Source organism: Acomys minous (genome assembly GCF_964271855.1).
Source record: "Acomys minous genome assembly, chromosome: 8".
NCBI lineage: Eukaryota > Metazoa > Chordata > Mammalia > Rodentia > Muridae > Acomys > Acomys minous.
The window spans coordinates 62,133,317-62,145,925 of record NC_140489.1 but is presented as its reverse complement, the minus strand read 5'-3'; the positions used below and the strand labels follow the sequence as shown (position 1 = coordinate 62,145,925).

The window sequence follows — 12,609 nt, the reverse complement described above, 5'->3', positions numbered from 1 at the left end:
AGAGAATTGGTATCAATTATATTGAACAAAAGTGGCATAAGAACCTTTGGTCTCCTGTCTCAGTTTTGAAAAATAGACAACAAACACATTTCATTGGTTGACCTATATATATGTCTTAGGTCTGGCATTTTATATAAGGCTGGTTGCAAGAAGTGACCAGGAGGAGCCTCTCGTTCTGTGGAAAGCATACTCTGGGACTTTTCACTTTAATGTGGCTGACTGTGTTGAATGGGATTCTGGGTAAATTTCTCTTAGAAAATCTTGTTGGTATGTGAAAGTGAGGCTGTGACATTATCAAGCTGGGAAGTGGTAAACTATTCAGGATGCACCCTCAGCTTTGTAATATGGCAGGAAGCAGATATCCTGGAGGAATTGGGGCCTGGCTAGAGTTTATAAGATGCCCAACAAAGGATCAATGGTGACAGTAAGGAAGTGAGTGACCCAGTAAGAATTAATTACACATGGGTTAGTATGACTTTATGTCAAATAAGGTCAGTCCAAGGCACCATATTGGAAACATCCATCTTAACAGACTTGCCTTTGTGATGTCCATCAGCATTGTTGTTTATCCTCTGTTCAGAAAAGGTACAGGGGGAAATCATTCCCAAAGTGTAGGCTCTATATCAAGGTTGCTTGTGATGTCAGCCCCTGCCTGAGCTGCAGCATCTTACTGTCCAAAGCAGACTGCCTGGACCTTGCCATGTGAACAAAAACATTATCAGGAAAGGATGCTGCCTGTAAGTCAGGCCAGTGTGCTTTCCTTCCTTCAGGCTGAAGGATGAAGATGTTGGCTTACTTCCTAGAAGCTAGTGTGGCTGCGTCTGGCTTCCACTTACTTCCAGGAAGCTAGTGTGGCTGTGGCTGGTTTCCACTGACATTCATACTGTAAGTAGGGAAAATGGAAGTAATTGTGTTGTCATCTTTCTCAAATGTTTTAAGAAAAATCATATTAGCAAAGTATCACTTATAGGTGATATTCTGACCTTTTCTGCTGTGTGGACATGTGTGTGTGGGCGGGAGAGAGAGAGAGAGAGAGAGAGAGAGAGAGAGAGACAGACAGACAGACAGACAGACAGACAGACAGACACAGAGACAGACAGACAGACAGACAGACAAAGAGACATAGATAAGACAGAAACAGAGACAGATAGAGACAGAGAGATGGAGACAGAGACAGGTGTATATTACAATTGGCAATGTAGTATTACACCTTTTTCCTTTCTGACTCCAAACTAAGGATGACATAGTTGATGAAGCATTTTGTTTCTTATGATTTCCTTAATTTCTACAGCATAGAGAAGATTTGTATTTATATTTACAAAATATAGCTTTAGCAACCTATTTTTTTGTCCTATCATTATCCCATCTCACATTTCATATTGTTTGGTGTATACAATTGTATTTAAAAGACTACTGACCAGGGTCTGCTTAATAAGATATAGGATATCTTTTGCTGATACATTCTACTTGGGAAATAAGATGATAAAGAACTCCTGGAATAGTTTTCCTTAAGATATAAAAAAAGAACAATGTTCAGAAGCATAGTGGATAGGACTTTATAGCAAAGAAATGTCACATTCGATAGGAAGAGATTTCTGAGCAGAGTGTCAGTGAGTGGAAAATTCTCTGATGCTGCATGGTTGCCAAACATGACAGCCCTGGAGCCGTGCTGTCTTCTAAACCAAGTCTCATCTTTCCCTCTAGCATTAAACTTACCTTCTATATTATTTTGAGTAAGTAACTTGACCTTTTGGTACCTCAGTTGCATCCCCTGTGGAATATAATTACCAATCCTAGCACATGACAGAATGAGGCAAGAGGATCATGAGTTCAAGGCCACCCAGGACAACACAGGGAGTTCAAAGCCATCCTGTACATATCTAGATACTATCTCAGAAGAGCACAGGCCAGAAAAAGAAAAATAGATGCATGGCATAAGGTTGTGACAGTTAAATGTGTTTACATTTCTCCAGAGCCCCACATATTGCTTAACACACTCTTGCCTCGTTTCTTCTTCCATCCTTTAGTTGCCAAGGTCACCCTGAAGTCAGCTTTCTAAATGATCCCCACCCACAGTGTTCAAGTCTGCCCCTACCCCTCCACATCTTGGAACCTACAGTGGCTACCCCAGGCTCCTGTACCTCTCCTTTGTGAGACTCTGGGTCCCCTGCCATGACGGATGAGGTTTATATTGTATTAGAGTAGATTTTCTCCTAATTGGTCCAATAATTTTAGTTAATGCACTTCTCTGTCATCTTAGGAAGTTTATGCAGAGAAATTTATGCGATGACTCTGTGTTCCAACAAATATAAACAGCACTCTAGTTTAGAATATTGCCACACAGCAGCCTTATAAATAATATGTACTTATTTATTTGTAAATATGAATATTTATAACATATTTATAATTACATACTTATAAATAATTTGCTCAGTAAATTTAACCAGATGGAAGGTGATTATGCCATAGTATGTATAGATCAGAACTGTCTGTCGAACTCCTGATGCATCAAAGGCACAAAGATTCAGACAATTTTGAGGCTGGAAAAGTAGCAATAAATTGAGATAATTCCTGGGAGAGGAACATTTGAGGTGGATCTTGAAGGACAAATACAGTGAATAAATCACAAAACTCTGAGAGAGTGTGCAGAAGACTCCAAAGAGCAGTTGCTTGCTACACTACAAGCAAGAGTGTGAGCCCTACAGACCACCACTTTAGCATCAGTTCGGTGCCCTCATTTTACAGCCAGAACCTGTCACTGCAAGTCCAGGATGCTTCCTAGTAGGACATCGTGGCTCCTGATCACCTTGAAAATGTATCTCAGCGGGACAAGCCAGCCCTCCTTGTCACCCAAGAGCAACAGTAAACTATGTGTAGGGCAGCACAGCTGCTGGATCTTTGTTTTTAAGGTCTTGAGGGACTTTAGAGAGCCTCCTCTTCTGTGAGAGGTTGATGTATAGGAGCTCCACAATCAGCTCCGAGGCACAACCAGAACCAGTGAGATGGACGGAACGCCAGGAGCTGGTGTGAGGAAAACTGAGTGTGCCACATGTTTTCAGGCACCACCAATCCAGAGCACACAGGGTCCACTGTTTACACCCTGCTTTCGGGTCATCCCATCTGTGTCACGGTCTCCAGGACCACCTGCAAGATGCTGTCACTGACTAGATCTTGCTGCTGCAGGTTTCCAAGCTCACAAACTACCTTCCTCAAGAGCTTTGATGGCTAATATGTTCCTGATCTTCCTATGAAACACTTATGAACTTCCTCTTCCTTCTGTCAAGGAAAGGAACCGCCAACCAAATTAGGAGGTTGGCAGTTACCTCAGACCCTGATGTCTTTATCATCTCTTGCTATCCATTGGTCTTGTTCACGCTACCCTCCAGCATTGTCTACAATCTGCCACATCTGTCCTTGCTCACTGGGCTGGTTAGTTTTAGTCAAGTTGATGGATATTAGGACAGTCTAGGAAGAGAGACCATCAGCTGAAATATTGCCATTACATTGTCCTGTGACCATAGCTGTCGGGCATTTGATTAAATGCTAATTGACATAGCAAGACTCAATCCACTCTGGATGTTGGCTCCCTGCGCAAGTGAGCCTGGGGTCTATAAAAGGAGTAGCTTGGCAAGCCTGAGGAAGCAAGCCCGGAAGTGGCATTCCTGGTCTCTGCTGTAGGTCCTGCTTTGGCTACCATGAGTGGGAGCCTGTAACCTGTCAGCCAAATAAACTCTTTGTCCCCAGGTTGCTCTTGCTTAGTGTTTTTAATCTCAGCAACAGAAAGCAGACCGGAACTGGCTTTACTGTAGCCTAATCAGCCTCTTTATAGCACCCTTTGAACTGGCTTCTCTGTTCCTGTCCTTGTGACCTGTTTCCCACACAGCAGACAGAGTGAATCTTTTAAGATAGCAATAAAATCCTCTCATCTTCCAGCTTCAATGGTCCAGTAACCACGATGGCCCTCAGGATGAACTCCAAACTCTTGAACAAGTTGCATGTGGCCCCAGTTCCTGGCCAACCTCCTTTCTCACTGTCTTCCCCCCCACCCCTCCCCAGTGGTTTGTTGTTGTTGTTTTGTTTTGTTTTGTTTTTTTCCACAAATGTTCCCTGTTGCTCCCACTCCCTTGTCTTCCTTTGCGAATCATTTATACCTATCTGACAGGAGTCGGGCTACTTGTAGTTTCTTGCCAGTTGAACTTCTTTCCTTGTGCCTCCTGATCTTTTGGGGGGGATCTTTGTCAGAGGGTCTCAGAGTGTGTTTGCCTCTCACAGGTCCTAAGATACTTTCAAGGGTCTGCAAAGATAAAGTTATTTTTATAGTAATCCTAGAATGGAAATTGCATTTTAACTCTTATGCTGTACGCGGTGCACTTTTCAAGAATTATCGCCATAGATTAAACTCAAAAGAGAAGCAGAAACCTAGTTGTCGGTTAAGCCAGACATTCATAGATATACTTGTTAGTGACTCATAATTTTAAAAACATAGTTATTTTCCATAACTAGTTATCTTTATATTATCACATAACACAGTATTGCCATCTTAAAAATCAACCAATACATATTTATAAATTCCTAAAATGAATATTAACAAAGCTTGAAGAAAATAAAATTTCTTTGGAGTTTCCTTTTTAAAAAAAAATCACTTTATTGTAATGACCTCACAAGTAAAAACACCACACAGCTAGATTTTACCAGCCATTCAAGCGGGCACTTGCCTAGTCTCAAATCACGCACTCCATGGATGATCTGAAGCCAAGAAGCTTTGCATTTGTGTTATTACACACACACACACACACACACACACACACACACACACACACACACACACACACACATGCATGCACACACACACACACAGAACAAGGTAGAAAGGAAAGGAAAAAAAAGATAGAGTTGAAAAGTAGAACAACAATTAATTTCTATTTTATTTCACAACTTGTGTATTCTTTCCTGACTCCTGGCCTGCCTTATCTCCTAACATAGCCTTTATTGGCCTCTTTTCTAAATGTTAAGCTGTATGCACACTTAACATATAAAATGTACGCATTTTAGGCTAGGATTCACATATGTGAGAGGTCAAGAGCTTGTTTTCTTTCTTCTTCCTTCCATCCTTCCTTTCTTTCATTCATTTCTGAACTTTACTTAACATTGTATTTTCTATGTTCATTTCGGTTTTTTTCTAGTAGTTTCTAAGTATAAGGGAATTCTTACATCAAAGTCTTGATGTGCCTGATCACAGAGCTTAACTTCCCAATATCCTGTGCTCCGAGATGTTTAAAAGTGCAGGTACCTGCTCTGTGAACCTGAGAACCTGGCACAGTTTCTGATTCACTCTGAAGTCTTAATAAATAAAGTGTTTCAAAAAAAAACAAGACTTAATCTACATATGTACATGTTTGTGGGGTTTAGTACAATGGTCAATTTAATATTTAATTCAGCTGGCCTAGTGTTACCCAATATAGAGAATAGACTAGACACAGGAGTCGGATAAGTAGCGCTGGGAACTTTGCATTATTCCCGAAGCCCTCGTCTGTCTTTTCACTTTGAACCCAGAACGCTGCCCAAAGGATGCCTATGACAATTTTTAAATGAGCAGTTACACTTTGATGCTTGAGAGCGTGATGCCTAGGCTCTTCTGACACAACTGTCCACTGATTGTGCACGATTGGCCCCATTGTGTAACTTTCTGAAGCTCATTTCCCTCACTTGAAATTGGGTGCTTTAAAGTGCGCAGATTTGAAGGAGTGTTTGAAGACCAGCTGTGTGCTTTCTGTCTCTGGGCTCCTCTGCAGTGACAGCATGCTCGCTGAGTTGCGCCCTCTACTGGCTGGCTGCCTGAAGTTCTCTGGCAGTGTCCACATGCATTCTCTGCACATGGAATTTTGCTCTTTTCTAAGAATGATAGCGTTGTTATTATGAAAGAGTATAGGTTCCCCAGAGAAAGTTTAGGCTATTTACTCAACAACTGCATGTAACTTTTTGAGTAGCCTGAGAACTGTACAAACATTCCATCTGTCCACTTGTGTTCCTACAGAAGACGGTTGATTCGCAAGATCTTACAAATAAGGAAAACATTTGGGGCAAACCAAACAGGGTTATAACGAGATGTGCAGAGTCACACATTAGTGTGAAGGAGCCGCCTTGTTGTGTTTTCTGATAATCTTATGGGAAATCAGAAAATGTTTCTTACTGACAATGAATGATTATTCCCTTTAAAAAATGGGAGGACCGAACTGTAGATGAAAGATATCTAAAAGAAAAGAGGAGATGAAGGGAGAAGAAGAGGAAAGATCATAGGGAGTGAAGAATAAGATGAGAGAGAGGCCGGGAGAAAAAGGAATGAGGAGAAAAAGACAAAAGAAAAGATAAGAAAGAAGAAGGTGAAGGAGAAAGAAGAAGAAGAGGAAGGTGAGGAGGAGATGGAGGAGGAGGAGGAAGAGAATTCAGAAGAGGAAGAAAGCACTAAAACTAAGCTGGGACAGGATTGGCTGAACTGTGTGGTGAGGGCTAAGCTGTTGCAAACGTGTGGAAATAAGAGCCAATAGCAGAGGGTGTTATTGCCCTTCTTTGTCTCTTTATACTCATGAGGGTATAGTTTGATGTGGTAGTTGAAACCTGGAAAAAGATTCCTAAATAATGATTTCATAGCTATGATATAAGTGAAATGCATACCACTTCTGTGTCCTCGTGTCTTCATCTGTGCACTGGGGACTCTGTCATGATTCAATAATGTTAAATATTAAAATCGCTGGGATGAAGAACTGAAATATTAAGCACCTAAAGTTATGCTACTGCTCATTAAAAAACCCTAAAATTAAACCATTTAAAGGGGCAGAGAAATGGATCAATGATGAAGCACACTGGCTGGTTTCCAGAAGACTCAGGTTCGATTCCCAGCACCCACAGCAGCTCACAAGTATTTATAGCTTCTGTTTCAGGGGACCCATTGTCTCCTTCTGGCTTTCTAGGGCAGTGCATACACATGGTGCACAGACATACGTGCAGGCAAAACATCTATACACATACAATAAAAATAAATAAATCTTTTGAAAAAAACTATTCAGATTGTTAATATCCTTAATCCAAAGTATGACTATGTCAAATATTTTGTACTTGAAGGCAAATAAAGATCAACTAATCTATCCAAGTTTCCCTGTAGGTTTGGGTGCTTGAGACAAAGTCCTATCTAAAGGACCTGTAGGTTTGGGGGTGCTTGAGACAATGTCCTACCTAGAGGAAGTCGGCAAATCTTTCGGCATGCAAGGTTGGTTACCTGGGAGCACCCAGCCTCACCCCACACAGCTGGTAAGAGTTTGCATCTGTCCGTGTTTCAGCTTCCTCCTTATGACACAGGTGTATAGGGATCTCACAGAAATCTTGTGAGGATTAAAATAAGGTTTGACAAATAAGTGCCCAGTTAATATGTATTAGTCACTGATAGTTTATTACTATTTGTAGTTTTTTTTCTGAAGAATTCTTTAAGCTTTTTAAAGATTCTCATGATATGTTCCAGTCTCCTTTCACTCTTAGAATCTTTAATAATTTATTTGTATGAACAGATAGAAAATAACTGAATTCAAAGTCTCAAAGTTTTTACAGGACTCCTTCCCCACTGTAAGATAGTTATCTTTCTCTTTTCTTCCTTATTGAGGTCACTGTTAATAGGCCTGGAAGGTGAGTGGATTTCAACTCAGCTTCCCTCTTGTATAACTCCAAGCTCAGAAAAGAACTTCTCTATTTGTTGAATTTTAGATACCCTGTTTCCTCTCTCTCTCTCTTCAGACCTTTCTCTCTTCTCCCCCCTTCTGGGCTCTGTGAGCAGGAAGGGGTAGGTGAGTGAAGAGGCGGAGTCCCAAGAGAACTACTTTTAATTCCCAGGACTTTACCTTGAGTCTCTGGGTCTGATGGCGCAGCAGCACACAGATATGTGGTTGGGAAGATAGAGCCTGCGTTTGAGTGTGATTGTACAAAAACCTAAATTAGACGTTTCAGACAGGTATTCTGTATAAGAATTGTGTTCAGAAATGCATGGCTCTACATACTGGAAGGCGATCACATAAAATCTTAGTGCATTATTTTGCTTCTAAGTGGAGGCCTAATTTACTGGTTTTCAGAGCCTAAATAAAGCTGTACTGTGGGAAGACTGATGTCCCTGAACTGTTACTTGTTGGTGGCCTCACTGCTAAAGACTTTGTTCCCAAGAATGTGGCTATTTTTTTTAAGTTGTCAGATTTTATTCTTAAGCGTTTGGGTATTAATAGAACTATCCACAGTAGCTTCCTCACTAACCTTCAGGCTTCCTGGCTGCTCTCTCTCCAGTGGCTCACTGATGTTGGGGGCAGTGAGTGCCCAGAGCAGCTGCTGCCACTCCTCAGGCTGTCGAGGTGTGGGGACTTTCCTCATGCCCCTTCTCAGCAGTGCCTAGCACAGTGTTGTATATTTATTGAACAACTGTGTGTGTGTGTGCACATACCTGTGTGTGTTCCATATGTGTTTGCATATAGGGAAGGGTAAATTCGTGTGCAAGTGCACGTCGAGCCAGAGGTCAGCCAGCTGTCTCCATTAGTACTTCCCATTTTTTCTTTTTATTGATTCTAGGTGAATTTCACATCATACACCCCAATCCCACTCATCTTCCTGTCCCTTCCTATGCACCCCTCCACCCTTGAAACTCCTCCAAAGGAAAAAAAATATCAAAGCAGAAGCTGTGGTGTATCCCACCATGTACGCTTTTATCCACACATCTTTCCTGGCAAATGTGCATGGCCAAGAGTCAGTGTGTTTGGAGGCCTCTGGCTCCTGCTACACTATCAATACTGGATCCTCCCTGGGAGGACTCTGGATATCCTATTGTTGCCACCGTGTGTCATGGAGATCTTGCTGCTTTGGATCAAAGAGTTGGTCCCTTCACCTGTCCCAGCAGTTTATAGACGGAGTATATGTTGGCCTGGGCCAACACAGGGCCCTGGAACCACTTGGAGAAAACTCCAGGTTTCCCGCTACCCACCCAAGAGTGCCTACCTAGGGGCTCAGTTTTTGACCATCTTTGGGCACAATCCCAGCTCCTAGCTGACCCATCATCAGTACTGTCCTAAGCTCTATACAACCTCCTTGCTTTAGCCTGGTGTGTGACTTCATTACCTTCCATCTGTGAGGTTGGTAGACCCACTGGATAGCTGACTCCCAGCCTTTATACTTTCAATTTGGCTTGAACTGGCTTCTTGTATAGGTGGAGAAACCTATTAATTACAAACTTCTTTTTTCTTACATAATCATTTAAATCCGATGTATCAGAGTTTAGGTGTACTTTGTATGCTGCTGTCATTTTCCCAACAATGATATTCACCCTTTTGTCCCAATTTCTGTCTACGAGTATGCCTTGTACATAGTAGGATCTTACTAAGTACCTAAAGAAATGATCAGTCTTTGTTGTATTATAGTTTGATTCCGTACTTCAGATCTGATGCATTTTCTAGATGTTTCCCATTTCAGCATGTTATTGTTCATATTGGCCTCATTTTCCTTCACACACACCACAAAGATGTCTGCAGATCCTCTGAAAGTGAGCATTGGCCGTGTAAATGTCGAAGTTTGCGTGCATCCATGATCATCGATCTCCTGGTCTTCCGAAGGGAGGGCATGGCCTGGGACGGGGATTCAGCTAGGTATCCTTGTGCACATAGCCTCTTGACAGTATGTGGAGGTGCCGGAACACTGGGGAAGCAGATAAACACGTCACGAACTGCACGGACTCCAGTGAAACTGCCTTGCCAGCATGCAGTTCACATCCATATTCCTAGAGCCACACAGAGCAACAGCAGTGGGGTGGAAAGCCAAGCGTTCCCTACGAGGAAGTGCAGCCTAGGTTTTGCTGTAAACAGGCACAGTGAGGCTTGTCATGTCTATGGTCTGATGGCTAGAGCTTTGGCATTGGCAAGACAAGAGGCAGGAGGATGGGCTACAGTTCAGAAGACATTTTCCAGAGACAAGACCCCATTTCTTTGATGTCATCCCTGTTTTGCCGACCGGCTGAGCTACACAGACATATCATCAAGGAAGATTTCCCCGCCCCCTAGGTTTGCTAATTGCATCTCAGAAATCCCAGCTAGCCTTGTCGTCATGGCTCTGCTAGGAAATCAGACACACATGGTTTAACTCCTTAACTAACAACTCTATGATCAGAGGCCTGGGCATTCTCATATGATTTCATTGTTTGTTATTTTGGGAGAGAGAGGGGGCTGGGGGGAGGGAGATTGATCATCTAGTATTGATCATATTTAAAATAACATACCTAACTATCTGTCTTTTGGATACAACTAGTTGTTTCCAATTAGTTTACCTCCTGACTTAATTTTATCCACAAACCAATTTATATGCACAACTCAAGTCAAATTTGACAGGAAGTGGTAGTTGACACCTGTACTACAACTATGGCTTCCATCTCAGTTTTCAGGCATCTACATTGCCCTATAGGTGACAGACAAGGCTTCTATAAGTTTATATGCTCACCAAAAGATCTCTTTTTTTTCCCCCCACAAAAGCCCATTATGAGAGCACAGTGTGGTGACTTGAGTCCCACCACGCTGCTGTGCTTACAGAAGGAGCATGCACATCTGAGGACATCAGGTGGGGGTTTGGAAAGTACTGACAGCCTGGCAGGAAAGCCTGAGGTAGCGATTATGAGCATGGAAAAACATGGGCACATCACCACCCGGGGGGTGGGGGTGTAGACTGAGATCCATCCAAGATAAGCTACTGTGTGCCTCTGTAACATCTCTGATCACTCCCCTTTAGAGCAAGTTTGTCTCTGAGCTTTATTTCTATGCTTTTCTCTCTTCTAGCCTCCTATTCCATTTTATTTTTTCTAATAACTCACTAGTGGCAAACTTCTGAAATGAAGGAATATGAATCTTTAAAAAATTAGGATATACTAAATAACAAAGCTCAACTTCTGAGGAGCATGACAAATAAAATCAATTTGCACATATTGGTCTCGTTTTTAACCTTAGGATATCCACAGCAAGGCATTAAAATAATGATCAAAATTAATCAAAGGTTAAATAAAAGAAAAAGAAAAAGAAATGGGTTTAGTGTAAATGGGAAACCTTTTAGACACCGAGAGGAATAAACATGGAAGCCTGCCCTTGCGCCACATGACCTCCAGGTGGTGCTGTTGACCTAGCCATGGAGAGCAGGAGCCAGGCTTTGGGTATAGTTGGATTTTCACTTTTTCAAAAAATATTTTCTGTCTCTACAGATGTGTTCTTTTAAATGGTCAATAAAATTTTATAACCACTATTTGAAAAATCGCAAGATTATTGTGATTTGTGCTTCCCGGGCAGGAATATTTCTTTCCGTCCAGACATAGTCAGCCAGTCAGGTGTCTGTCTGCATTATTCTGTGGTGTCTCTTTTCTGCCCTTCCCTCCTCCCGAGTGCCCACAGGCGCAGCCACAGACACTTGGGCTGTTGATGGGACTCATCCAGGTATCGTTAGACACGATTTACATTTAAAGTAAATGTCCTTGTTCAGCCACAGTCGCTCAGTTCCATACACTCTGAACTGACAAGGCCATCTTTACACAAACACCACCTCCCCAAGCCAGTGATTGAGCTGGGGGTGAGCAAGGGGCCACTTGTCACACACTAGAGACGTTTTGCGCTCACTTATGTAGTGTACGCCACAGCCTGTTATCTTGGAAAGCGTTCCTAGGTAAAATCCAGGAGTAACCAGGTGGTGGTGGCGCACACCTTTAATCCCAGTGCTTGGGAGGCAGAAGCAGGTGGATCATTGTGAGTTTGAGGCCAGCCTGGTCTACAAAGTGAGTCTCGGACAGCCAAGGCTACACAGAGAGACCCTGTCTTGAAAAACAAAACAAAACAAAACAAAACAAAACAAAATCCAGGAGTAGAGTTTGTTTCCTATTTGGAAGGATTTGGGACCAGGAGCAGAGGAAATGTTATCACCCAAGCAAACAAACAGAACAAACCAACCAACTACAGTGACAAAACAAACAAGCAAAACGCCAATACAGTAGAAGGAGTTACCATCGTTTGGGGCAAAGTTTGGAATTTGAAAGATTGACTTTAGAAGTAGTCAATCAACGTTCCTTTTATATCCTTCTTTTCCTCTCTTCTCTCACAGGCGTTCGTGAACAAGCTGGATGAGTTCATTCAGTGGCTGAATGAAGCCACGGAGACCACTGAGAACTGGACACCCCCTAAGGCGGAGACGGATAGCCTTCGGCTGTACCTGGAGACGCACCTGGTAGGCAAGATGGCTTGTGCCGTTGCTCTTTCTGTCAAGGATTTCGATGTGATGCTGGTCTCATTAGGTCCGATATCAATTTCAGTTATCGAAAGTCATTGTATGCTAACGAATCCAAGCTTTAATGAGGTTAGTCCAAAAGCTGAACATTTGCAGGCATTTCAAGCAGTAATAAGGCACCTAAGGCCTCTATATTTCAAACTGGTGTTTCAAAGCGTTTTCCAGAAGGGTCCACTGTGTTAGAGTACCTCAGGAAAGTCTTATTAGACCTATGTCCTCCAAAGTGATGGTTAAAGATTTCCTTCCTCTTGGAAAAAGAAATGAATAAAAGGGAAAATTCTG

At 42.3% G+C, this 12,609-nt stretch overlaps 1 protein-coding gene across 3 annotated transcripts in view; it reads left to right on the top strand.

Annotated features, from left to right (window-relative positions):
• The window catches only part of AKAP6 (A-kinase anchoring protein 6), a 450,197-nt gene that overhangs the window by 216,734 nt on the left and 220,854 nt on the right, over positions 1 to 12,609 (top strand). For all 3 annotated transcript variants that reach the window (XM_084791783.1, XM_084791781.1, XM_084791782.1), the window contains one exon: positions 12,145 to 12,267. In XM_084791783.1, coding sequence (XP_084647909.1) covers positions 12,145 to 12,267 — 123 coding nt within the window. The remainder of the gene's footprint in view (positions 1 to 12,144; positions 12,268 to 12,609) is intronic.